The sequence below is a fragment of the Ischnura elegans genome, chromosome X, assembly GCF_921293095.1.
Source record: "Ischnura elegans chromosome X, ioIscEleg1.1, whole genome shotgun sequence".
Lineage (NCBI taxonomy): Eukaryota > Metazoa > Arthropoda > Insecta > Odonata > Coenagrionidae > Ischnura > Ischnura elegans.
In genome coordinates this window covers 115,150,661-115,175,750 of record NC_060259.1, presented here as the reverse complement: position 1 = coordinate 115,175,750, position 25,090 = coordinate 115,150,661, and the positions used below count along the sequence as shown (strand labels likewise).

General features: G+C 37.9%; 1 protein-coding gene across 11 annotated transcripts in view; it reads right to left on the bottom strand.

Moving 5' to 3' along the window:
• The window catches only part of LOC124171709 (rho GTPase-activating protein 190), a 647,547-nt gene that overhangs the window by 241,754 nt on the left and 380,703 nt on the right, over positions 1-25,090 (bottom strand). For 8 of the 11 annotated variants that reach the window (XM_046550973.1, XM_046550982.1, XM_046550981.1 and 5 more), the window contains 4 exons: positions 17,268-17,312; positions 2,734-2,846; positions 2,234-2,401; positions 1,733-1,859 (listed from right to left, as the gene is read on the bottom strand). In XM_046550973.1, the coding sequence (XP_046406929.1) occupies positions 1,733-1,859; positions 2,234-2,401; positions 2,734-2,846; positions 17,268-17,312 (453 nt within the window). The remainder of the gene's footprint in view (positions 1-1,732; positions 1,860-2,233; positions 2,402-2,733; positions 2,847-17,267; positions 17,313-25,090) is intronic. The other 3 variants (XM_046550976.1, XM_046550980.1, XM_046550979.1) reach the window with 2 other exon arrangements.

The following is a 25,090-nucleotide window of genomic DNA, read 5'->3' as shown; positions in this document are numbered from 1 at the left end:
CCGCAGAAGGGGAGCTGAGTCCCTCTCCCCTACCATGAATTTTTCTTCGCTCTCCCCCCGATTCCCCTTCCACCCAGTCAACTTCCCCTCTAATTCAAACTGCAGCGGTCGCTTTCGGAACTAAATGCCAATGACCGTTGGCGCTGAGTTCTCCCGAAGTATCCTTTCCCCTTAATATATAAACAAAAGAAGATTTGAGGCAAGCAGTACTATTAATATGCGTAAAATGATAGCAATTTTGTGTGAACTAAGAGCAAGTTCACGTTTTATCATGAGAGCGTTTAAGTTTTTTGATTAGGCTACACTGCATTTCGATGTTTACCAGAGGAATGAATTTATGCTATATTGAAACCTCCCTAATTGAAATTGTGCTATACGAGGCATGGGTGTATTTCTCTTACAATTTTTATGTTTCCACTGTGGTTTGTCATGCGTGCTGGTGACATTTTCATCAATCTTCAGGTCAGAAGTGAAGTTTTAAGACAAGTAGACCAGAAAATGTTTACAAAGTGGTGGTAGTCGTGGTCATTTTTCAGTTCCGCCACTTTGGCATATAAATACAGGCCCTTTTTTCATTAATCTTAAAATCTGACCAGAAGATGCAGGGAGGATTGCTGGCAAAACTGTTATTATCAGACATGTAACAACATGATGGAAACCTGTAAATCATTAGACCATTTGCTACCAGTCATGAAGGCCTTCGCAAATAATTAATTACTTACATATCGACACTAACCTCTGATGTCGGGAATAAGTGAAGCTATCCTAGTCAACCTCATAAAAAGCAACTCAAAACATTGGCAGATTCTAATATCCTAGATAAATATTTTTATACATGATCAACATCTATCAACATAATAACTGGTATGGAGTATACAACATGACATGAAAAACTATTGATATACTTTGAAAGCTTAAGAAAATTTCTTAAATATCTGAATAACACCTACCATTTTCATTAGTATTTTGATTTTTTACTTATGACCATTTTACCAGTCCACCATTCTATCTTGAGAAACATTCTTTAAAAAAGTTACCCATTAAAAAAATCAGAATTGTGATTTGTCAACTTACAAACCTGTAGCTCCTGCAGCACCTTGCCTCAGATAATTAAAAGAAAACTGCAAACGTTCCGGGCTAGATTACTTGAATCAATTCATTAAAAATATGTACCTTAATTACCGAGGCAATAGTGGTAGGATGTGGAAGAAGATAGCAGTAGAAAATGTTTGAAATTTAAGGAACTCGCGGACTTTTAACCTTCCCTAAGGACATGCCATTTCCACACACAATCATGCACGTTTGCTGCCTGTGATCTGTCATTTCTATTGAGATCACTTGGCAGCTGCCTAGTAAGAATAAGACTTGTGACATGAAAGCACTTGTAACTCTAGAATCCACCACTCTTGTTTGAGAAATGCTTGCAAGTCACACTTGTGGGGGTCCAACTCATATGAACTTGTGCCTTTGCCCTGGTCATTATGAGGCACGCTTAAAACTTATGAGTCATCAAATTATAACTTTTTCCATAACTATTGGAAAATTTCAATACTTTTCCCTACGGATAAGCATATTTATAATGCCTATCGCATTTAAATATTTTTTTAATTAAAAATACGAACAGGTTCCATAAACCAGATAAATACTCCACACACTCAACATTTATGAGGTGTAACTTATTTGTAGAAGAAAAAAATTACTAAGAGTTAAGAAAACCTTGGAAGAAACTCACAAGGACGGCCTTTTTCCCGACGATGCCTTAGTTTTGACTTGTTGCTATTGCTAACAGCATCTTGGACTAGGGTGTAACTGTAATCTCCATCATACGTTGGATAGGAACCTGGAACTGCATCCTTGACCTGAAAATAGAATTTAATCTCATTCAATAAGGAAAGTATGCTTGAAATCACCTCCACTGCAGAAGTTACTCTAGCCTGAGGCATTCCATACATTTAGATGTTGGCTGACTAACTTGCATCAACACAGCATCTTAATATTTCCCCCAAGCATCAAATCATTCCCAAAAAGCAGCTAATAGGCGAATTGTGATAGGATAGTCATAATAAACATAATGTAACAAGACCAGTAAAAGTGGAAATGCAAACAGTGTTTTACATGCATAATATCAGATAAAGAGCTGGCTAATTATGAAGAAATGCAGTTAATGACTCAATTCATTGCACTAGAATGACAAAAAATGCATTTCATGGATTAATGAATGATCAAAGCCCACCTGTGCATACTCAGAACCTAAATCCACATTCTCTGGTGTAGCCAATGGAGCATGTCCAAATCCAGGTTTGCTTAATTTTTGAGCCATTCCTTCCTTTCCTCCAACGTTCATTCGAGCAATAGCATCGGTTACTAATGAAAAGTCTTTCAAATTTAATTTTCCAGGTTGCTAGATGATAAAAAGCAAACACACTTATGAAAGTTTGAAGGCATGTCTATAGCTAGAATTCCTTCATATTGCATGAACAGACCTTTCTCAGTAAAAAATCACATACACTGCCATAGCTTAAATAAAAATAATTATTTTGTTCAGAAAACTACATACCAAATAATGTGAATGAGATAAAAACACACAAGCAAAAATATCAAAGTGTAAGACATGCTACAAGTCAAAAACATTGTGAAAGTAGGCTAAATTATAATGTGGTGTAAGCATAAAACTCCATCAAGATCAACACAACAGCTACTTTCCAAATGCTGGGTGCAAAATAGGAACCTTACCTTGAGTGTCTGACTACTGCCCTTGGGTCTTGACTTAGATGAGGGAATATGTCGACGTCCTGTTGTGAAGGCATGCAGTCCGTAACTATTCACCCACATCTCATCATCTCTATCTGCAATGCAAGGAATGTCCATGACTTTCAAGGTTATGCAACTTATCCATTACTTTCTAGGAAGTGCAAAGCCCACTGAGACGAGAAGGGTAGGTTCAACATGACAAAATTATACACATTATGTAAAGCATTAATAGCAGCCCTTAGCAAATACAAACTTTGAAAATAAATCAATAATGTAGTGACTGGAGGCATTAAACAATGTGATAGACTTTGCAATGCAGCCATTCCAGACATAGCAACAATACAATAAAGGCAACGGTCACTAGAAGAGAGTTGTGGGGGTCATACCTATTCTCAAAGCAGTCCAATCAAAACAGAGCCCATGAGTTGAAGTGAGAATGATTAATTTCCATAATAAGGGACATATTTAATAGCAATGAAAAAAGGCTACTGCTTTACAAGAATGCCCTGGTAAAGCCTTGTATTTCCCCATGGGCACATGCATTCTCCGGCTTTCAAATGATGCGCGCACTCTTACTATATCGCAATCGATTTGCACAGTTCTTAGATATGATATTCAAGAAGTTGACAAAGGAAAGTAACCACTAGACTGGAAAATTGCAAACGTTACACAGATATTCAAAAAGGGAAACAGTCATGACCCAGAGAACTATCGACCAATTTCATTTACATCGATTATAGGCAAGATCGCGCATATCGTCGTTAGCAATATCATGACTTTCTTGGACAGCTGTAACTTCCTCCATGGCTGTCAGCACGGCTTCTAAAAAGGTAGATCATGCAAAACACAGCTCATGCTCTTTCTTCGATATTCTTTAATCTGGTGTATCAAAAAGATAAGTTGACACACTATTTCTTCATTATAAGAAAGCCTTTCACATGGTGCCTCAAAAGAAACTCTCATCCAAATTACAGTCATGCGGATTAAACAAAACAATGGTAAACTGGATTTGTGACTTTCTGAGTGATCATAAACAAAAAGTAATTCTTGATGGAATTAGCTCTGATGTAGTTAAATATGGTGGTTTCCTATTATTTTCTTATTGTCTAAATAGAAAGATTATTACTCCTGGAGAACATATTTCACGCTTCAGATTTTTATATGACGATATCTATTTTTCGCGATTAAATGAAAAGTGAAATTTTCAAGTGCACGAAAACGTGACGGATAAGTATGAATGCCGGGAAAAACTCAGCGTGATGTCGTTCTGCTTCCCGCTGCCGCAAGTGAGGTGACCTAGGGGCAAGGCTCTGAGCGCTGATACGACGCAGGATGCTAGCAGGTAGCTGAGTACCATGCTAGCTGGTAGCGCTTGGCTTAAATAAGGATTATTAATTCCTTAACAAACGAAGAAAACTTTCTGACCTTAGCCAGTTTTAATAGGTGATTATTAAGACATGTTTCCCTGAGCTCTGTGCCTCATGAATGTATTGGTAACCTCAGACTATGTAAAACACCTTTCCTCCAGTGAAGAAACTAGGTCCCTGTGACATCACGTGGAGTGGCATCGCATGGGCGCCAATCTGGCCTTTTTCAAATGAGGATAAAATTGACCCTTGCCATTCGTCTAAACCGGTATTTCTAAAACCAAATAATTTGTATATTATGAATACACTAATGGTGGGTAATGAATCGCAATTAATGCCTTTCATTTTCTTTGATGAAGGAAACTACCCTATTGACATCCGCTGTCCCACTAGGGAGCATGATCAGTCCCCTTTTGTTCATCATATACATTCATGACCTCCGCTCCAGAATTAGCAGTAAAATACATTTATTTGCTGACGATGCTGTTATCTATTGTGAAATTAGTGATCACTCTGACTTTGAAATTTTAACATTGGATTTAAACAACGTTCATTTGTGGAGTCAAGAGTGGGGACTTCACCTTAATCTGAGCAAATGCATGGTGGAACATTCTTGTGGAGTTTGTTCAAATATAACTATGTTTATGCTGTGGATGGTATTTACATGAAGATGAAGTACCTGGAAGTTACGATAATTTTGAACCTCTTGTGGAGAATACAACTAAGTAGAGGTCCGTGGATTTCGCGAGACGCGATATCGCGAAATCGGCGAATAAAAATGAATTTTCGCATTTTTTGCGATTTTAGGTGATATGCGAAAAAAATCACATATAATGAGTCATAATCTATTAAAGCCTAAGCCTTCATTGTTTAACGCTGCCGATGTTCATTTCCTTTATCTCATTACGATTCCAAAGGTCAATTGGCTCGTTTAGTCTCGCAGTGTAGTGATTTCTCCGCAAGAGTTTGCCGTTAAATTTATCACAGCCTCTCTCTTCGATTCCCATGTATCAATCCTGAAATATTTAGAATGAGGCGCTTTCTCACCTGAAGAATTAGATATTATGAATAAAAAATGTGCACAAAGAAATTTAACGGGGCCGCAGAAGAGTGGAAATACAAGCTCACGTGCCCGGTACACGTCAATGCCGAGCAGTAATTCCGGTGACTCACCGCGACGCATTAGACAGCGTTACTGGATAACTTGTTGCAGGAAAACCTTGAGTGCGGGTAAGATGTAACAATTTCGTAGACTTAAACACTGCTGGCTAGGCTGGGACCGGGCCACCGTTCACCGCATGGCCCACAGTGTGGCAGAGAGTCGTCTCATCTGAAAGCGGCCTGAATTTCACGGTGTCGTGACGTGAACGGCGGCCGGCGAAAAGTCGTTTCGTCAGAAAGTGGCCTCAATGTAGCACTGCCTGTATTTCACGCCTTAGACGGCGTTCCGCCTGGCCGCATTGAAATGGGTGCCGTGGTGACCACGGCGGCCGTCAACAGCGCCGTGCTGTCAACTGCGCGATTCGATTCGTTTAAAGACATCCATAGAAACGTATGGTTATTTGAAAGCACGAAGCACTAGCAGTGGAGGAAGGGAAGGAAGGCACAGAAAGGATAAGAGGAGAGGGGGTTCTTCTTATTAGCGGACTGATCGTTGGATATTCGGCTCTCCACTGAGCTACAATGCAAAAAAAAAATCATTTCGACATTGGCCAAATCTATTATCTAATTCTTCAGGTGAGAAAGCGTCTCATTCTAGATGTTTCAGGATCGATAAATAGGAAATAATTTTTCAAGTCCTTTGAATCCGATTATGTTTTGTTAAGTGTGCTTCTTTCACTGCCTTTCCTGACCGATTGGCAACCGCTGTAATCAAAACTAAGCGATTTTGCTGTATCTAGCTGCTGCCCTACCTTCCCTCAACACCTGGGTGAGGGGTATCGAAAGGGAACCCACGACATGAAACATTTCGGCCAATTTGTGAGTTATACAGTACTGTGGTTATACCGTAGCTTCCCAGCACTCAGTTTGAAAACACCATCGTGACAGGCTGTGTTTTGCGGTTGGACTTTTTTTATCGTAGATCCAGCTTTAAATATCGAACGAAGGATAGGAATTTTAAAATGCCAAAAGCTAGTGATAATGTTCATACCAGGGCAAGTAAATCCAGCTGAGAAGGATTTTATGTAAAAGACAGAGTGTTACTGTGCAAAGTTTGTGATAAAAGATTTTAATTTGAAAGATGTAACACTTTGTTAAAGCACATCAGTAGCAATACACATAAACGTGCGAAAGAAAGGGGACCCGCAAAACCACAGCTATCATTTGAACACACAGTCACTCAGTCAAAGAAAGCAAAGGAGGATCTTGTTGTTGCTACTACTGAAGCATTTCTAAAGGCTTTATTTAGTTTAGAGAAACTTGACAATCCAAAAATTCTGGAATGGCTCTCGAAGTAAGCACGTATGAGGTGGTGGGACTTTGCCGTTTGCCAATTGTATTCACCAAGACTACATACTTGAACCATTCATATACTTTGAACCAATATAACTTGAACCATATCTTTCATTTAGTTTTATCAGAAATTTTGTACAATCGAAATTGTGTTAAATGTTATGTAAAATGCTTAATATAAGAATAAGTATTCATGAAACGTATACCGTAAAAAAGGTTAAAATGCCTATAAACGTGGGAAAATTGTAGCATTATAATAGCACCACCAAGATTTTCTATAACACCGAAATCACATGGTTTTAAAACGAATTTTAGCAAAAAATAAAACCACTTTCACGGACCTCTACAAATAAGGAATATTTGAGGCATAGCCCTGAAGAAGTTGGGATTCGTCATGTGCATTGTGGGAAGATTTTCAGTTGAGAAAGTAAAAGAAAGGTGCTATTTCGCATTCGTCCAACCACACCTTGAATGTGCAGCGAGCATATGGGATCCGGTGCAGAAATACTTAATTCGTGAACTGAATAAAATTCAAAGGAAAGCTTAGTGATTCGTCAAAAACTGCTATGGGTGAGCAGACAGCGTTACCCAGATGTTAAGCAAATTAGGCTGTGTGCTAGGCTTAGATTGCTTGACAAATGGAGAATAGATATCTTAAGGAGTGACACAGAGGACATCATCTTAGAGCCATCATCTTTATATTTCCATGTCTGACATAGGCGATAAATTGAGAGAGAAATTTTGCCCAACAGATATGCAAATTCATTTTTCCCCCGAACCATAAAGGACTTTAATACATGGTAAGTTGTAATTTTGCAAGAGCATTTGCTTTTAATATGTAGATGGCTTGTGTCCTAACACCCCCGCCATATGCCTTTTTAGGCAGCTAGTGGGATATTATGTAGAATCATTTTGATTCTTCTCAATGGCCACCAAGCTGCCAAAATACAGCCATCCAGTATTTATTTCTACTTTACAGACTTCACTTTCTAAGGATCATTTTTCAAACAGCCTCCCCTTTGACAAATTATGAGGTAGAGTGACAAAACTAGCCACCCCTTCCTTAATTAAGGGTAGAGAGAAATTACCGTATAAGCGTGTGTAAGAGGCGCACCCTTATTTTGAGCACGAAGCTATAAAGAAAAAAAATTGTGGCATTTTTTTATCCTATCGTGCGCTGTTGCAGATGTATGCTTGGCATTTCGACAGTTATCAAAATTTCCTCTTTCAATACTAATTGAAAGAGGAAATTTTGATGACTGCGGTGGTAATAGAGGCATAAGAGGGAGTAGAAAGAGTTCCGATCCTCTCTTCGCATACGCCGTTGCTCTACGATGCTTGTCCTACAACAATTTTGTTGAAAAGCTCTCGCAGGAGTATTGCAATAGAATAGAAGGGATTACACTACCAAATATTATGCTTGATTTATAAAGTAATGGGTGTAAGAAAGCCTCTCACCAAATTTTACTTCTGAGCGCTGAATAATTTCGCCCCTAGAAGAGTTTGAAATTTCAACTTGAATTCCGCGCCAAAAACGTATTTCTCGGACGACGCCATGTTGATGACGTGTGAACCTCATGATGCCTGTATTGCTTGCATAAGGAGTGCATTATCGTAGGCGTTATTTCGAGTATAAATAAATGGTAGATGAAACGGAGAATTTTAAATGAGTGGGGGGAAATCTTGCGTGTACTATTGTGTGCCTAATGTGAATATACCTCTCGTCAAACACAAGAAAAGTATTTCTTTGTTGTGCCAAACGACCCAGATCGAGGTAGGCGGTGATACGACAGCGTATTCCTTCCGAGATGGGCTGTTATAGAATTTGTGAGAGCCATTTTAATGCAAGTCTCTTCTGCTTCTCAAAGGATTTAGTTTCCATTACTCCTTTTGTTGTCTTTGGCCACACATCGCAAAAGTTCGTATGTGCTTAAATACATACATGCTCAACGGGAAATTTTACTTTTTAATTGCAAATATATCATTATGTTTAAATTTATGTTGAATTTAATGATTATTTCGTGTGCATTTACTACATACCTATTTACCCCGGTTTTCACTCTTTGTTTCTATCTTGCGCATTAAAAGCCAACTACTGATGTAACGGAAATAAGGGTCTTTGACGCTCACCTGGTGATGTGTCAAATTGTACAAATTAATACATCATAATCACAAATGTGTACTCCAGGAAATACTACGATATCGTATTACTCACAACAAGCAGAAATAAGCACATTTGAGTCACGGTGCCGCCAGGTTTATAAATAGAAGCACAAATGGTAAATAATAACTTTTCTTTCTTTTTTAACTTCTATAATCTTACAGCAAAACAGAGAAACCAAAGGCGAATGCGTACTGAATGAATACTAGCAAATAGTTTGAACTATCATCAATCGAAAAAGAATAAGTTTCAAATTATACAATGTAATGTGTGACTCCTCTCGATAGACTTCAAACTATAATGCCAACGTCATGGTCGTATCCACCATTTTTTTCTTCATTTAAAAAATTTTCATTAGCTTCAATGAAAACGAATTAGCAATGACAGCGAAATTACGAATACAAAAAACCTGTAAATAAGAAGAATACGAGAGAAAAATCGGAAAAAAATATGGAAGACAGTCCCGATTCCTCAACCTTTACTAGCACAGTTCAAATCGATGGCCACTTGGCCGCCTCGGTAACATAAAAAAAAAACAAGTATTATAAAAAGTAAGGGTGAAAACCGGTTCAAGTATGCAGTAAATGCATAGGATATAATCATTACATTTTGTATAAATAGAAGCGGAATGATAAATTTTCAGTATAAAATCATCCCTTTGAGTGCATATATATATTCACTCACAAGCGGAATGTTAATGGAGCACAGCAGAAAACTACGAAAGTAGTATAGGATACTAACTTTTCTTTAGAAGCATAAGTGGTGCCACAAAATTTGTTCTAAAACTTTTAAAAGTGACTGTATGTGTAACTCAGATGTAAATATAAGGAAACTAACGGATATTTTCACGTAAAAATCCCCATCTCAGCGTTCCTCTATGATTTTGATGACAGCTGCTTACCATTTTTTTATAGTACGAAACTGACTTGAAGAATTATCATGAGCACAGTTGACCAAAGCGAGGCCTCTGCTTTAAAAATGCTGTTCCAACAAAATTTGAATGCTAATCCTAAAAGAAAAGGAGAGAACCCCGAACTTCCTCACTTCAGAGAGCATGTAAACGGCTATAACTATAGCACATTTTTTAATTTATTTCATAATTTACAACCGGAAACCAAAAACCAATCATAAGTAAAGGATTTTACGATAGTATGTCCACAAATTAAAGCATCCACTATAATTGCCATGATTACTGTATCTATCAAAACTGTAAACATTTCATCTTAAGAAGTTTCATTTCAATGAAAAGATTCGTTTTAAGACAAAAAAATTGTTCATCGAGCCTCGGTTGATAATGTCAGTACATTTCGATAACCAGCCAGAACAAAATTAACGTTTTTTTTCACCGTGATGATAAAATTTTGGCCACTATTTCCACGAACCCAATGTGTTTACGGCTTCTTCAAGCGTTACTCCCGCGGCATTCATGAGGTTCACACGTCACACGGCGTCAGCCAATAGAAATGTTTCGCGTCGTGGGCGTGGCCAAAGCTCCTAGCGGACTTTTAAAGCTACTTATCTCGGTTAAAAATTGAATTTGAGCTCTGAAATTTGGCGTATGTGTTTTTCATTCATATCTTTTTGGTTAAAAGTAACGAAATCCAATTTCTAATTTTGAGTGTTCCCTCCTATTGCAGCCGTGGAAAATTTTAAGGCAAAACACTACAGGCAACTTGAACCTTCTCAAGAGATTAAGACAACTATCGGGGCAATATCAGCACCGTAAGATAATAACCACGTCGTACATTTAACGGAACCACACTCGGCCCTCCATCAGCCAATGCCTCTGCCGTTTTTTTCCTTCCCGAGACCCCACAGGAAAATTGGAAAATATCAAGTTACAGGGGAACAATGGAAACGTGTTTCATCCCTACCCCATCTCACCAACTAACCTTTTTTGGTCTACCAGGCTCAATTCTCCTTGTTTCTGGAGGCCAAATGCCAGGTGAGTCACCTACTGAGCTCGAAGATATCTCGATATCTTTCAGCAATTGTATGACACGCACGAGGTTCTAAAAAGAATTAGATCTAACGCGACGTATATCAGGCAGCATTTAAGTTTTTTAAGCTCTAATTGATTGGCACAAAGATTTATAGTTAAAACAAGGCTACTAATATTCAACGTTGTCCAAACAGCACAATTTTGGAAGAAACACGCGTAGCATGAGCACATTCAAACAAGAGGAGACAGACTGGAAACTTCAGTCAACGCAAACTGCGTATATCACATTGCTGGGCTTTCGCCCCTTCGCTTTGAAGGCAACGACGTCACATGCAAGATCGGACGTGTTCTTCCCTTACTCCTTCGCTCATAGCCTCGTTGCTTGAAATACGGAGGGGAGGGAGCACGCTCCTTCCCCTCGACCTCTCCTTCAGCACTCTTCACTAATAATCATTTCCGATTTCTTCTATCCACCATTTAGTTCAACAATGAACACACTCTTTCGAATTTTTTATACTGCAGGTTTTGACACCAATATAATTTTCAGTTGCAATAATCCTCATATTAGAGTCTTAAGATGATTTTTGAAAAATCAGGTCCTCAGCGTAATGGAAATTGCCGGCAAGACAGGTGTTGACTATTAACCAGGTATGTCCTTCAAAACTACGTGTTTCTCTACGTTTGATAAGCGATTACTATATGCAGTATAAATGCCGTGGGATGCCCACTCGTGGCAGTAAATTTAGCGCACCCTTCGGAGCGAAAAACCCCGTGCGATCTTTTCCATGTTCACCTCTGGCGTACCGAAGCGATGGCGCAATGCTTACAAGAAAAGCAAACAGGAGCATTTTAAAAATACGTCACTAAGGGAGAAACTCCCCTGCCTGCCGCTTGTTTTCGACCTAGGGTTTCAGATGACTGACTCACACTGAAAACCAAGGCCACTCAGTTCCCCTTGGACTTGCAACCGGTGAAGGGGAGGGGGGAAGACAAGAAGTTTGTGTAAGAGGCGCACCCTCATTTTCGGCTGCATTTTCTGGGAAAAAAGGTGTGCCTCTTACACGCGCTTATACGGTGCTATTTGGGCAGAATTAAGTATTTCTCTCACTTAAGAACATTTGAATGAACCCTGAATTTTCAGAATGAGATTAACATCTCAATTCATCACAAAGGCACAATCAAACAAAAGACAATGGTAAATATGGAGACAAAAATACTAAGTGGTAATACAAGATATTAAAACCATTGCTTTTCATGCACAGGAGACAATTGCCCCATCAATAATTAACATTAAGCCATAAAATAATAACTACCAGAACAAAATAAAGGCAAAATTGAAAAAAATGGACTAATACAAGTGTATCTACACCTAAATGAACACTAAAATGTATCATGCAAGATCTAAGCTAAATGATGAAACAAAATGTGAATAATCTCAAAGGAAGTCCACTTTGCACCAACTTTTTCATTGGGTCTAATGCCAAAGCAACACAGAAGTGCATGTGTTAAAAAGTGAGAAAGCTTACCAAACCATGCTTGTGCATATGTACTTCTATACATTTAAATCATTGCAGCCTAAATAAGTTCCGAACAGATTCACATTGAATCCTAACCAAACACTAGCCATTATTCTGAAAAAGAGGCCTCCCACTCTGTCCTATGGCTTTATATTTCATAGGAATGGTGAATAAACTACTATCAAATAGTTGAGTGATTATGCAACCTTTCATAGGAAATATTAATTATTCTGTTGACATCTCTGAACTAACATTGACAAGTGCTAGATTTCATTCAAGCTTTCTTGTTGGTTGCTACTTAACATTTAAAAGGAAGGAAGTGAGCCATTTAATGCTCGGATTAAATTTTGTTTTCCAACTATCAAGAGCAACTCCACAAATCAAAAGTAATAGCAGAAAAGTATTATTATTACAGTTGAGCCATCCTAGATATCTTTCACAATGAAGAAAACTTATTTCCGAAGGCTAGAGATTTCTTGTGATTCTGAAAATTTTTAATTTAACATCATACATTTAATTATAACCCTTGGGCTGCGGGAGTTCACAATTTGCCAGCCAGTGCAGAAGAGACCCCCTGTGAAGGATGCACCCCCTACCACCAGGGCTGGTCTGGTAGTGTTAAGCTCCTTAGCGGTCCTTATGGTAAGGTAAAGTGCCCAAGTGCAAGATATCCAGGGATCAATTAAAATTTTGGCTAAATTTCACAGTCAGTCGCAGCAAAACATATAAAAACACTCCAGCACTCTCAGGGTTAAAGGGTTTAAGTCACATCATAAACATGGATATATACTCTAACACCCTCATCAGAAAATTTGTTCCTTCATAGGTTTTTTCAATACAGAATAATGACGAAAATGACTAGTAAATTTTTGAATGTAAATTTGGCTCAACTTAACACAGTATTTGGCAAATTATAGCCATTATCACTGTTATTAAGGAAAAAAATTGTTGAAAAATGGGTCAGTAGAATAAAATGTATCCTAATAATTTACAATTTGTTTTCGTATAAGGGACAGCTTCACATTTCCAAAACCTTAAACCTTGAGAATTGTTTTCTTTATATTTCAGAATTCTTGGCATAGAATTTAGAGTAGATCACAAAGTAAAGGGACTCTTTTACTCTGTGTATTCTGAAGGTGTTAGAACTGGGAAGAAATGAGAGAAAAGGGATATGAAGAATTTCTCAGGGTTCAAGTAGATCTGGGAGGGGAGAATTTCATGCTGTGGTCTAGGTTAACTGTTTCCAGAGACATGGAAGACCACTCCAAGAGAGAGGTATGATTTTTCCCCAGATGCTTTAGAAGGACCCTGATGGTGAGTTGCTTAATCGATATTGTCGTGAAAATTTAATTTAATAAATAACACAGAGCCCATGGGAATGAGCTGATATGATATACCAGACACTTCAGTTATTTGGGCCCCTGAATATAAGGACAGTCACTTAATTGGGATAGAATGCACGAAAAGAACTCAAGAGGAATCACCAAGTTTTCCGTCATCAATTGAAGAAAAAAACTGTTAAAACGGATCATACATCGAAAGTACCTGCCCAATTCTAATTCAATAATACATGCTTTTTTGAACAATAAAAAATGATTTTGAACACTTTCCGCCATCATGAAACTACTAATCATGAGCGCATATCCTCTTCCATAAACTCCTTTGCCACTCCTACAGTAAACACTAATTCCAATGCATGCAAGCTAAAATAAATATGAGTAATTTTTAATGTTCTTTCAAAATTTCAGATAATGTTAATAATTTTAGTATTCACTCATAACGGTAATTTAACTAACAGATGGCAGGATAAAAATGCATTTTTCAGGCTAAATTATGTTACAGTTTTCTTTGCAACTTTTGAATACCCATGTATGCATATTCGGAGAATGCTTTGGATACATGGGGAGAAAATGTCTATTCTTATGTTACCCAATTCATAGGAAGGTATCTCTTGTGCTTCTAAAATTAATTTATAATTGCCAAAAATCTTTTGGTGTCGCTTTTTCTAGACTTCACTTTAATTACACAATTGCTGGAGAAAAATGAGGGAAATGTATAAAAACTGCTGTTAGAGGTCCAAAGCCTTGAGGTTTTAAATTTTGGTAATTTTCTCTTCTTTTCCATATGTTCAAACACCACACATTATCACAGTGATGTTCCAAATTTTGCCTCAAAATTAAATAAATTTGAAGTTACATACATTAACCCTCTCTTTTATGGCACGGATATTGGTGGGATGACTCTAATTATTTTTAGTTAACTTCAACAAAAAACGTAATTAAAAACAGTTTTTCCTTCACTGGAAATGGTTCAGCTGAGTCCATTTGACCTGCAAATATGATGCGATAAAATATCGATGCAAAACCTAATGTTGCTGTCATTAAAATATGACGCCATATTCACCTAGAGTAGAGATAGGGTTAGTCATACTGATTGATACATTGACAGTCTCTCCTCATCATCTTACTCTTCTCAAAGGCCATGAATCACAAAATATTATCACATTATACAGTGGAACCTCGTTAAAGCGAGTATGGGCTATTGCGAGACCCGCGCCATTACGAGAGATAGCCGAGGCACCCTCAATTGACCCTATAATAAGCATGTAAAAAAATTCGTTTTTACGAGGCCCTTTTGGTGTTGGCACTCGCCATAGCAAGAGTTTCCATCGCCGGAAAACCTTCACCAAGAGTCCCATATCTCTGTAATTTCTTGCGATCAGTGAGAAATGAAGTTAACATGGAGTGCTCAGTCTCAAATTCATGTACTAAACTGTCGTTCGATAAATAAGTAGTTCATTTTGGTGAAAATATTGTGGCATTAACATTCACCAATGCTTGATCTTCTTTTGTTCCTCGGGCAGCAGAAAGCAGTCAACAGCATACCCACATGTCCGTGAGTTGCGTAAATAGAAAGCATTTGAAGGTAGACCCAGTGGCCAAAAAACACCAAACACGTCTAAGCAAGAAAATAAAAATAAAAGAGTAATATGAGAGTGTCAAAATAAATTTATCTTCCTATTCGCTCTTCACAATTAAAAAAAAACAAAAGCGCCCAAGGAATGCAGACTATGTAGAGTTAGAAGGAGCTTTGTTCGGGTGGTTTTGCCCACTCCAATCTGGGGGCACTTCCGAGAAAGGGGCTACGCCTAAGCCTAAAGCAGAGTATTTCAGGGATAGATTGCGAATTGAGAATTTCAAGAGTGCGGAAGGTTGATTATACTAATGCAAAGCACCAAAGCGTTATCTCCCGTCATAATTGCTGGTGATGCCTGCGGTGTAAACCCGAAGTCGTGGCAGAAAGGACTCCAAGGCAGGAACGTTATACAACCTTCCACCGTTTTCGACTGAAGAAACAAATGCAATACGTTATTTCACTTAACCGCCGCTTATCGTACAGGAACAATAAACATACACCAATGGAAACATTTGAGGCATTAAGTAACAGCGATACAGTTTTATAAGTTAATTTTTGAATTTTCAGCGGAAAATACCAAAATAATAGTATGATTACGTAAATGCACTAATTAAGTGCATAGAAAAATGGCTTCGTCGGTTGTGCATTGACATAATGATTGACAAAACAATGCTTTGCATGATTTTTATTCAGTGCGGCGCTTATAAATTGTTTGAATAGTTAGTCTTTGTTTGAGTAAGGAAATTTGGTGATGCAAAAAAACATCGCCTTTCGTCTGGATTTATGCTTACGTTTATCGGATATAAATTAATCTGTCGCCGCACCACTCCTGTTCTTGTATAACTGTTTGCATCAGGCATATTGGCTATTATTTGCTTCACCTCCAGTAAAACAACAATTTGCTATAGCGAGTATTTATTGGAGCACCATCGGGTCTCGTTTTATCGAGGTTGCACTGTATATGCCATGATAAATGAACAGATTCATGCTCAGATTTGCAACATGTTTGCCTTCATTAACATATCAAAAGGAAATACCCATAAGGAAGAAGAATGCATACGAATATAATTGAACATTTCAAAGAGTATCATATTGCATATTAACATACTAAATTAATGCACTAAAATGTAGCCATATCATAATAACTCTAAACCCAAACACTGGAATTTCATTTTTAAGATATAAACACATAACATGAAATTAAAAGGTTCAAACCAAGCTTAGTGCAATTCTTAAAAAGGCATAAGAAATTTAATAGCACCAATCTCACTAGCGGTAGTAAATATAATGACAAAGAATTCAATACCAAAATGGCAGCTTCTCATATAAGTAAAAAAAGGAAGCTGATAAAGGATTACTAACACTCAAACCACACAGCTCAAAATACTAACCAAAATCAACAGTGTAGCCAATTTATAAGTGCTACCAGTGTAAAATAATCTGCTATCATGGCACAAAAATTTTCATTTGATGCTGCATGAGCATCTAAAAGCCTTGATAAGTTCAATACATACTCCATATTACTAAACTAGATAAGACAAATAAATTTAGTAAGTCATTACAATTGGGTCTCCAACATTTCAACTAATTAAGAACAACCATTGAGGTTCAGGATTGCTTTGTTAAAGACTAAAGTAAATTAAACAGCACATTAAATGCTCCATTGAATAATGCATTCAATCAAAGCTAAACAGGTATTGCAAGATTAAATATTTTGGTACAAAAAATTATGTTACAGCCGAGTAAGCACCAGCCACGCTACTGACCATCAATTATTAGGTGCAAGTGTCCACATGTTGAGGGGCCATCATTCTAGAAGATATGATGTAGGTTGGTATGCTACTTAAGTGCCAGTTCAGCAGCTACTTCTAGAACAGCCTAGGTCAAAATATAATCTTTTGAGCCAAAAGTCACCTGATGGCCTCACCCACATTCAAAGAAGTTTTATAAGTTCGGCTGAGAATTTGTGCCAGTAGGGAGTGATTTTGATCACTGCATTGACAATTTGATAAGCCACTACGCAAAATAAAATTTCTAGCATTAGAACAGGCATGCTACTCATAGTGCTACATAACAAAAAATCACAACTAATTATCACAATTAACCATTCAAATGGAAAGTCAATTACGTAAGCATTGAAAAATTTATTAAAAGTTCACCTGAATCACGAGTAGCTAAGGATTCCCTTGAACCACTGATGTCAGCTGAAGAGGAAAATACAGATTTAGCATTTCATATCATTCATCCACTAAAAGATATAGCTCAATAACGAGCACATTTAACACTAAATTAATGTCGTAACTAAAACTAGGCTTGATTATGACTTAGAACAACATGGGGGTTATTAGAGAATATCCTTTTATACAACTACATTCCAGAATTTGTTTGGGTTTATGATACACAATGAATAAATTGAACAACTTCCGCAAAAAATAACAATGAAGATAATAATAATAATAATAATAATAATTACAAATTGTGCATAGGTTTCAAGTGATTCCTAGAAATGATATTTCCAGTGAGACATCAAGAAATTGCTCATAATTGAGCATGTAATAATTTCCTCATATAAATCCAACTATTTGAAATTAGCTGAAATTAGGATTTAAAGCCAATTACCCTTGATAAATGCAAATTTAGCACAAAAAGACATTGAAGTACAGTGGCAGACAAAAATTAACGCACAGCTCATTGGCACCTGAAAGTGGCCAGTTAAGGAACTACCTGTCGTCCAAAATTTTGCCCTCACAATACTCTCATACAACCAGGAATTTTAAAAGCTGCATGTCTTTTATACCAGGGAAATAATCATATCTGTCGCATTATGACAACACACAAAAGATCCAGATATGCAATCTTCCCCATATTCTCCCAAGTATGCTTCGCCCACGGCTCACCTAGAATGGAGTTCACTCTCGTCGGGACATGAGCAGACACAGCAATGACATATTGGGCATTGAGACTGCCTTAGAGCACAACCTTTCCATCAGTGGCATAGTGGGTCAAGTATCATGCAACAAATTCGGGATTCCACAGATCAAATCTAAGTGACGGAATATATGATGCTGCACACACTCTGTGGTCATTTTTCTGATCTTAAACTTTGCAAAATGAGGTCGAGAGGATGTTGGATGGCAGCTGAATTCTTACATGCTTATATATTTCCTGAAATTCAACTCCTATCTTGCACAGCCATAAGGGCAGTTGACTGTGGAGTGATTTTGAATATTTTTTCCACATCATCCAGCATTGCTTCAAGGCTCCTAACATTAGCTGCATGGGCGATGTGTCACGTGCTACTCTTCCTCCCTCATTTCAAAATACAATTCCCTGGGAGTTCCACAGAGCTGAGTGAAGGCAGAATATCGAGTCACCCAAACTCAGTGGTTTTCAATCGGGAAATTTTGGGCGTCTGGGTATGTATTTCATCAGAAACATTGAGCAAACAATTAAGGCTTGCCTTTAAATTTCCAAAATGTGCCTCACACACATATTTTTAAAAATATTTCATCATTAACATGGAACTTATGTTATTTGGAAGCCTGTTTGCATTTTCTGCTGTTTACTTAGTCCCTACCTTCAGTTTGTAACGACTTTTAGCACTCAACATAGGTTTACTCAGTGCCCTGTGCTTCTTCCCCGTTCAAGGGAAAATTCTGCAGTTCCTCAAAGCAGAATGAAAGTATTTTTGAGCCACCTAGGAACCTCTGAGAAAAAAGTTGTTTGTTTTCAATTCAGTATTGCAATGCTTTGCTCAATATGTCCAATAATAGTTCCCCAAGATTTACATTGGAACATATAAAATTGCTGCAAATGTGTAGCTGAATTGATTTAGGTTAAGGAAAATCTGATGTCCAATTTAAACTTCAATAATTTCTTTCATGTAGATACCGGAAGCAATTAATCAATTTGGTCACTTACTGATTGCTCTCATGCATAAAATGAGAGGTGTAAATAGTAGAGATGTGCGAATAGTATCCGCAAATACTCGAATACTAGGAAGTATTCGATATTCGAGGTCTCGAATAGTTATACAAAAAGTACCGCCTCGAATACCTCGAATACTTTGAATTTCGCGTCGTACACTGTCGCACGTAGTCGTTTGTAGCCGACTCGGAAAAATGTAGAGAACTCTAGTCTTTTAGTGCATGCAGCGCCATTTTAGGCAAGTTGACGTACTACATCAAATTCGCGGGTTAGAGCGGTGAAAAGAGTTCGACATGGGGCACCTAAATTGATTCGGGTGAAAAAATCCGAAAATCCCCGGTTTCCCCCACCAGGAAAACCTCACTTCCATGGGATAGTAACTACGTGGCACAATTCCCAAAATCCGCTTCCCCCTCCATCTATCAGCCCTCGGCCCCTCCTACGACGCTTTCCTCCTCTTCGAAATAAAAGAAAAGGCCCCAGCTCGTGCAGGTTTCGTATAAATGAGACAAAGTGTTTATCATGTGTCATTTATGGCTAATAAGCACAGGCACTTAGTTTGAATCTTTTCCAGGAGATGAAACTACCATAGGGAGAAACTCAGTGCCGTGGGATAGTTAACATTGGCGCATTTCCCACGATCCGCTATTCCCCTCCATTCAGCACTAGCCCCCCTCTGAGGCTTTCCTCTTCTCCGAAATAAAAAAAGGTTTCAGCTCGCGCAGGGATCATATTACGAAGACCTTAGCTTCGAAAAATATATCAAGTTACACGAGAACAATAAAGACGTGTCTCACGCCCCCCTTTTCTAACCCACTGACCTTTTTCTGCCTACCTGCTTCGAAGTTCCCCATTTCTGGAGGTCAACTGCTGCATGAGTACCGTGGGATACTTACATTAGCGCATTTCCCAAGATCCGCTATCCCCCATTCAGCACTAGCCCCCCTCTGAGGCTTTCCTCTTCTCCGAAATAAAAAAATGTCCCAGCTCGCGCAGGGATCATATTACGAAGACCTTAGCTTTGAAAAATATATCAAGTTACACGAGAACAAAAGAAATGTGTTTCGGGCCCCAACCCCTCTCTCACCCGCTGACCTATTTCAGCCTACCTGCTTCTAAGTTTCCAGTTTCTGGAGGTCAACTGCTGCATGAATCACCTATTACCCCAAAAGGTGTCTAATAATGACTTTCGGCAATTGATATTACACCTTTGTTGGATTGAAATATTAGTAATGTGCGCGTAATTTAAAAAAGAACAAGACCAAACGCGATGCATTTCTGACTTTATTTAAGCATTTTATGCGAGGAAATAATGTCAAAATAGGACGGAGACTTGGCATTCTGGCGAGACTCGATATGAGCAGCAGTGCTTCTCGGAAGTTGATGCGGTATTTTTTTCCGAAAACATATATGTATCAAGTTACAATTTATGAGTGGTGCTATAAATCTTCATTGTTACAGCCCCAGACGAAGGGATATTTTCTCAGGATATTTGGTTCCTCCCTGATAGCAATTCCAATTCATCTTCTTATCTCGTGAGAACTCCCAAAGATGGACTGAAAATAATTGAAGAAAATCCGGTGGAGAAGAGCTCGTATTTTACAAAATGCCTCAGATTGGCAGCTGGCACTTGGCAGCAGGAGTGGGGGTAAAGCGATGCTAGTTGAATTAATTATATGCCCAATTGTTTCCATAAAATTAAAATATTCCATTAATCAGCTAAACCTGTTCAAATCCTTTAAAGGAAATCGAAATTACTCCCCAAAATCTTGTGTTTCCTGCTGCATAGGCAACCGAGTGAAACATTCCAGCATTCATCATTTAGTATTCGAGGTATTCGAAATTAGAGGCATTCGAATATTCAAGCAATGATTTAATATTCGAATTCGATATTAGAGTTCGAGAAATCTGCTATTCGACCCATCTCTAGTAAATAGAGGTTTGTGAACTTAATAATTGATAGCGTTACACTGTATGTTATTATTAAAAAATGATAATCGAATCACAGTTGTTCTCCTTCACAAGAGCTTGGAATATGTAGTCCGGGAAGCAACGCCACCAATTATGCAAGTGCACTGAGAAATTAGCACAGAAAATTTAAACAGTAGAGAGAGACTTCGAGGGTTCTGGGCGAACCCTCACCAGGGTTACAACGCACCGGGGCCAGGAACCAAGCACGAAGCTTATACGCCCGCGCACCCGGGGAGGGGGAAGAAAGGAAGGAAAAAGGATGGAGACGCCGTCGCGATCGGAGCCCGCCGACGCCTCCAGGAATGGGAAAGGGTTGGAAGGGAGGGAAAGAGGGATAAAACACTCCAGTGCTATGGAAGCAAAGGAGGCCCAATCTAGCGAAACCAAGCGATGCTATTTCTCTGCCACCATCCCGGGGAAATTTAAACAGTAAAAGTGGTCATAAACCTACCTACTATTTTCCAGTCAACAAGGTAGAAACAAGCTCACTGAATTTCCATGCCCTTTTTGAGAATATGACACACCCCTAATGACTTAACAATATGGAATTCTTTCGAAGGTATTGTATTTTGGGAAGTGCAGAATGGTTAGGATGAAGTCACTGTTGTAGCCCATGTCGCCATTCACCATATAAATATAGGAATGAGGAATACCCTATGTTGCAGCGATTTGAGTGCTGCCCTTTTTCTGTTGGATGTGGTGTCTGGAGTGCTCGTGGGTGATGGTGTCGGATAAACCCTGTTTCCTAGAGATGGAAAAGTTGAACTTTCTTTTTTGATTCTTATTGACAGGTCCAGGTAATTTAGTATGCCTTCTTTCTCAATTTCCACATTGAATTGGATTTTTCCACTAGAGCAGCCAAGCACAAGATGCATCATCGACAGGGAAAAGATAACCGCAGTTCACCGAACACCTTTTAGATGTGGGCCACACCAGTGACTTCATCCCAACCATTCTGTACTTTGAGAAAAAAGGACGCAGATTACATGACCTGGAAGAGCTGAAAATTTTAAGCAAAAAGGATTCATACCTAATTAATAACCACCTTTACCCTTCTCACTCCCCCTCCTCCACTTACTCATCCACCCACACCACCCACCGTGACGCCTACCCAAACACCAGGTCCAATCGCCACCTCCCCCAACCAACAGCACCCGAAAATTCCCCACTCCATTTTTTTTACACTACATATGCTTCTCAATTTACCTGAACTCCTCACATTGATAATGCTATGCTGTAACGAAACCATGGTCAGTCATAATAAATCACCATGTGGAAAAAGCCAAGTTTTTATTCCTTCGACTCGTACTAAAAAGGATTTCTACCAAGTTACACCCCCAACTATTAATTAATTTATTTTCCATGGGATTTAAGTTGTCAACTTCAATTATTGACTGAAAAACATCAGTGCCAATAAAACCAACAAAACCTCACAAGAGAGATGTTTGTGAGATAATCATACAGAATGATGCTGAGAAATAAATTAAAACATAAATTTATGCCTACGGTGCAATAACAATGTATGAAGTCTAATTATTATGTCATGATTAGTACCTAAATTAAAAAACCAGCAATGGTGATCTAGAGTAACCATCCATAACCCTTAAGTAGTAGCCGCAAATATACTGTTGACAATGAGGTAATTATCATTTTTTATGTTATGAGGAATTTGTACAAATTGTATACTAAAATATAAATTAATTCAACACTGAGGGTAAGAATGCACATTTATACAGTAGTTGATTGATAATTCAAAAATTAAACTAACACAATGATCTAAAGAACAGAAGGTTTTCTCTAGATTTTCAAAATTTCAGTTTTTTGAAGTTGAATTGCCATAAATACGCCTATCTAAGTGGCTCATTTGCCATCAGAGCCTGGCTTTCTTCACGCTAATCCAGAGAGAGTTAGTCAATAAATTTGCCATTTTCTTCTGCCATATGTATTTCATTGTGCGACTTGGGATACCTAGATATGGTGATTTCATGCAGCAGAATTCACGGCATCATCATATGATGTCTATTCCTTGAACTTTTCAGACTTAGGAGAGGAATGGAAATGGGGTGACATTAACACTGACTCCCCAAAATTACTTAGTATCTCTCCAAGAAGATCTGCAGTTTTTTTAAAAATGCTTGGCACATGAATGATAACTGCTAATTTTCCTCCTTGAAAAACAATGCCTAATTTTTCATTCACTGAGCTCCGAACATCATGAAGAGGCATTTTACCGTGTCTTTTATCAACATGCACTCATTTTGCAGCAGTGAGAATTGACATTTTGTTTAAACCATGTTTCTTCAGATGCCCTTTTCCCAGGTGAATGTGGTGGTTCAAGAAAAATACCCATGCATCAGAAATCAAGGAGATTCCTTTAAATCCATGAATAAAAGAAAACTTTGACAATTCTCTATATTTAGATTAGTTCCACAAAAACGAATGGATCCACTAGCATACGATGAAGCCAATTAAATTATCTTAACAACCTTGAAATGATCACCTTCCATGGAACCACAGGGTAGATATTTATCCATGAGCAATTTTGAGCTAACTGTCGATAAAAATATTTCTACTTTTAACACATTAGTCTCAGTGTTTATCTAATAATAATAATAATTTATTTCACCGATTGGCAAGAGTACAATTGCATATCTAAAATATAGTATACAAAACAGGAAAGAAAAACAGAATATACAGAAATTTCAAAGCATGTGGAATATTTACGTTAATAGAGCTTAATAATGACATGTTATTCGAGGACTATCGACTTGAAAAAAGCAAGAAATTCATTATACTTCAAGATGGCTTCAAGATTCTTCACGCAAAATCAAAATTCTATCAAGACACACACTGACATTATTAGCATAAATTGAAAATATGATATTACATTGAAGTATGTGCTGAGCCATCTTTGGATCACAGAAAATTCACACCAGGGTTGGTCCACATCAGTTCAACAAGGCAAACGTACTTGACCCTGGGGAGGCTTTCTCATTCAAATCATTGGAGTATTTATAAATTTTAACATTACACTATTGCAGTATCTATGCACTCAGGCTAACACCCCCTCAGCTTTCCAATATTCAACAGAAAGTCTGTGGAAATGGCTTAAGAAGTAATCCAGAATGAACATTAAAATTGGCAAACCATTCTCAAGAAATTAATTTAAATTAAAAACATTGATTTACCTTCTAGTCTGATAACAAAAACACCAACAAAAACGTTTAAATACAGGCATCCCCCGAATTACGTATGTCTCGACTTATGTAAATCCGTACTTACGTAAGCAATAACCGTATTTCAAATGATTACATTAATTTTCGAATGCGAGCGGGAAGAAGTAGATATTCGCTTGTACAACCAATGGTAGGAAAAATATCGAATAGTTGTCGATTTTTTTTACGTGCTAAATATTACAAAGTGACCCATTTTTGTCATTCCTCGAAGGAATTTTCATTAATTTCTGTAGAAAAATCGCTTATAAATCCCAAGGCAGCAATCAACGTGAAAATTTGCAGTTCCAGCGATGGATGTGGTTGCGCTCATTCCTGTACGATACAACTTGTTATACAGCATGCACACCCGAGCTCCGACTTTCAACTATTTAAAAATTGTATCCATAAGTTTGGACATTTCCATCTGTGGAATTAAAAGAAAATGAAGTTCAAGCAGAAATCTTTATTGCGGAAAATAATTGTTTAGTACCCACGTAACGGCATTGAAAGTTTGAGTGTTGGCAATGAACGCCGCGAAAAAGTTAAGAAAAAGTTGACACACGATATTAATTGCGTAATTGTTTACATGTTTCTGGCGGAAAATTTTATTAAGCTGCATTTTCTCGTTCTCTCATATTGTGTGCAACTGTAAATAAATATTGCGTCATTGAAAGCTTTTCCCCACTAACTTTGTTGCACGTTAATGACGGAGTTGGCTGAATAAAAGCTCATTTTTAATTAGCTTTGTTCTTTGGAAATACTCTTTGATGTTTCCAGCGAAGTAAATATTCAAATGATGATAATTTCACGTTATTTTATTGAGATATGAGAGAATGAAAGTATGTTTCCGTGCGTGAAAGATTGAGTGT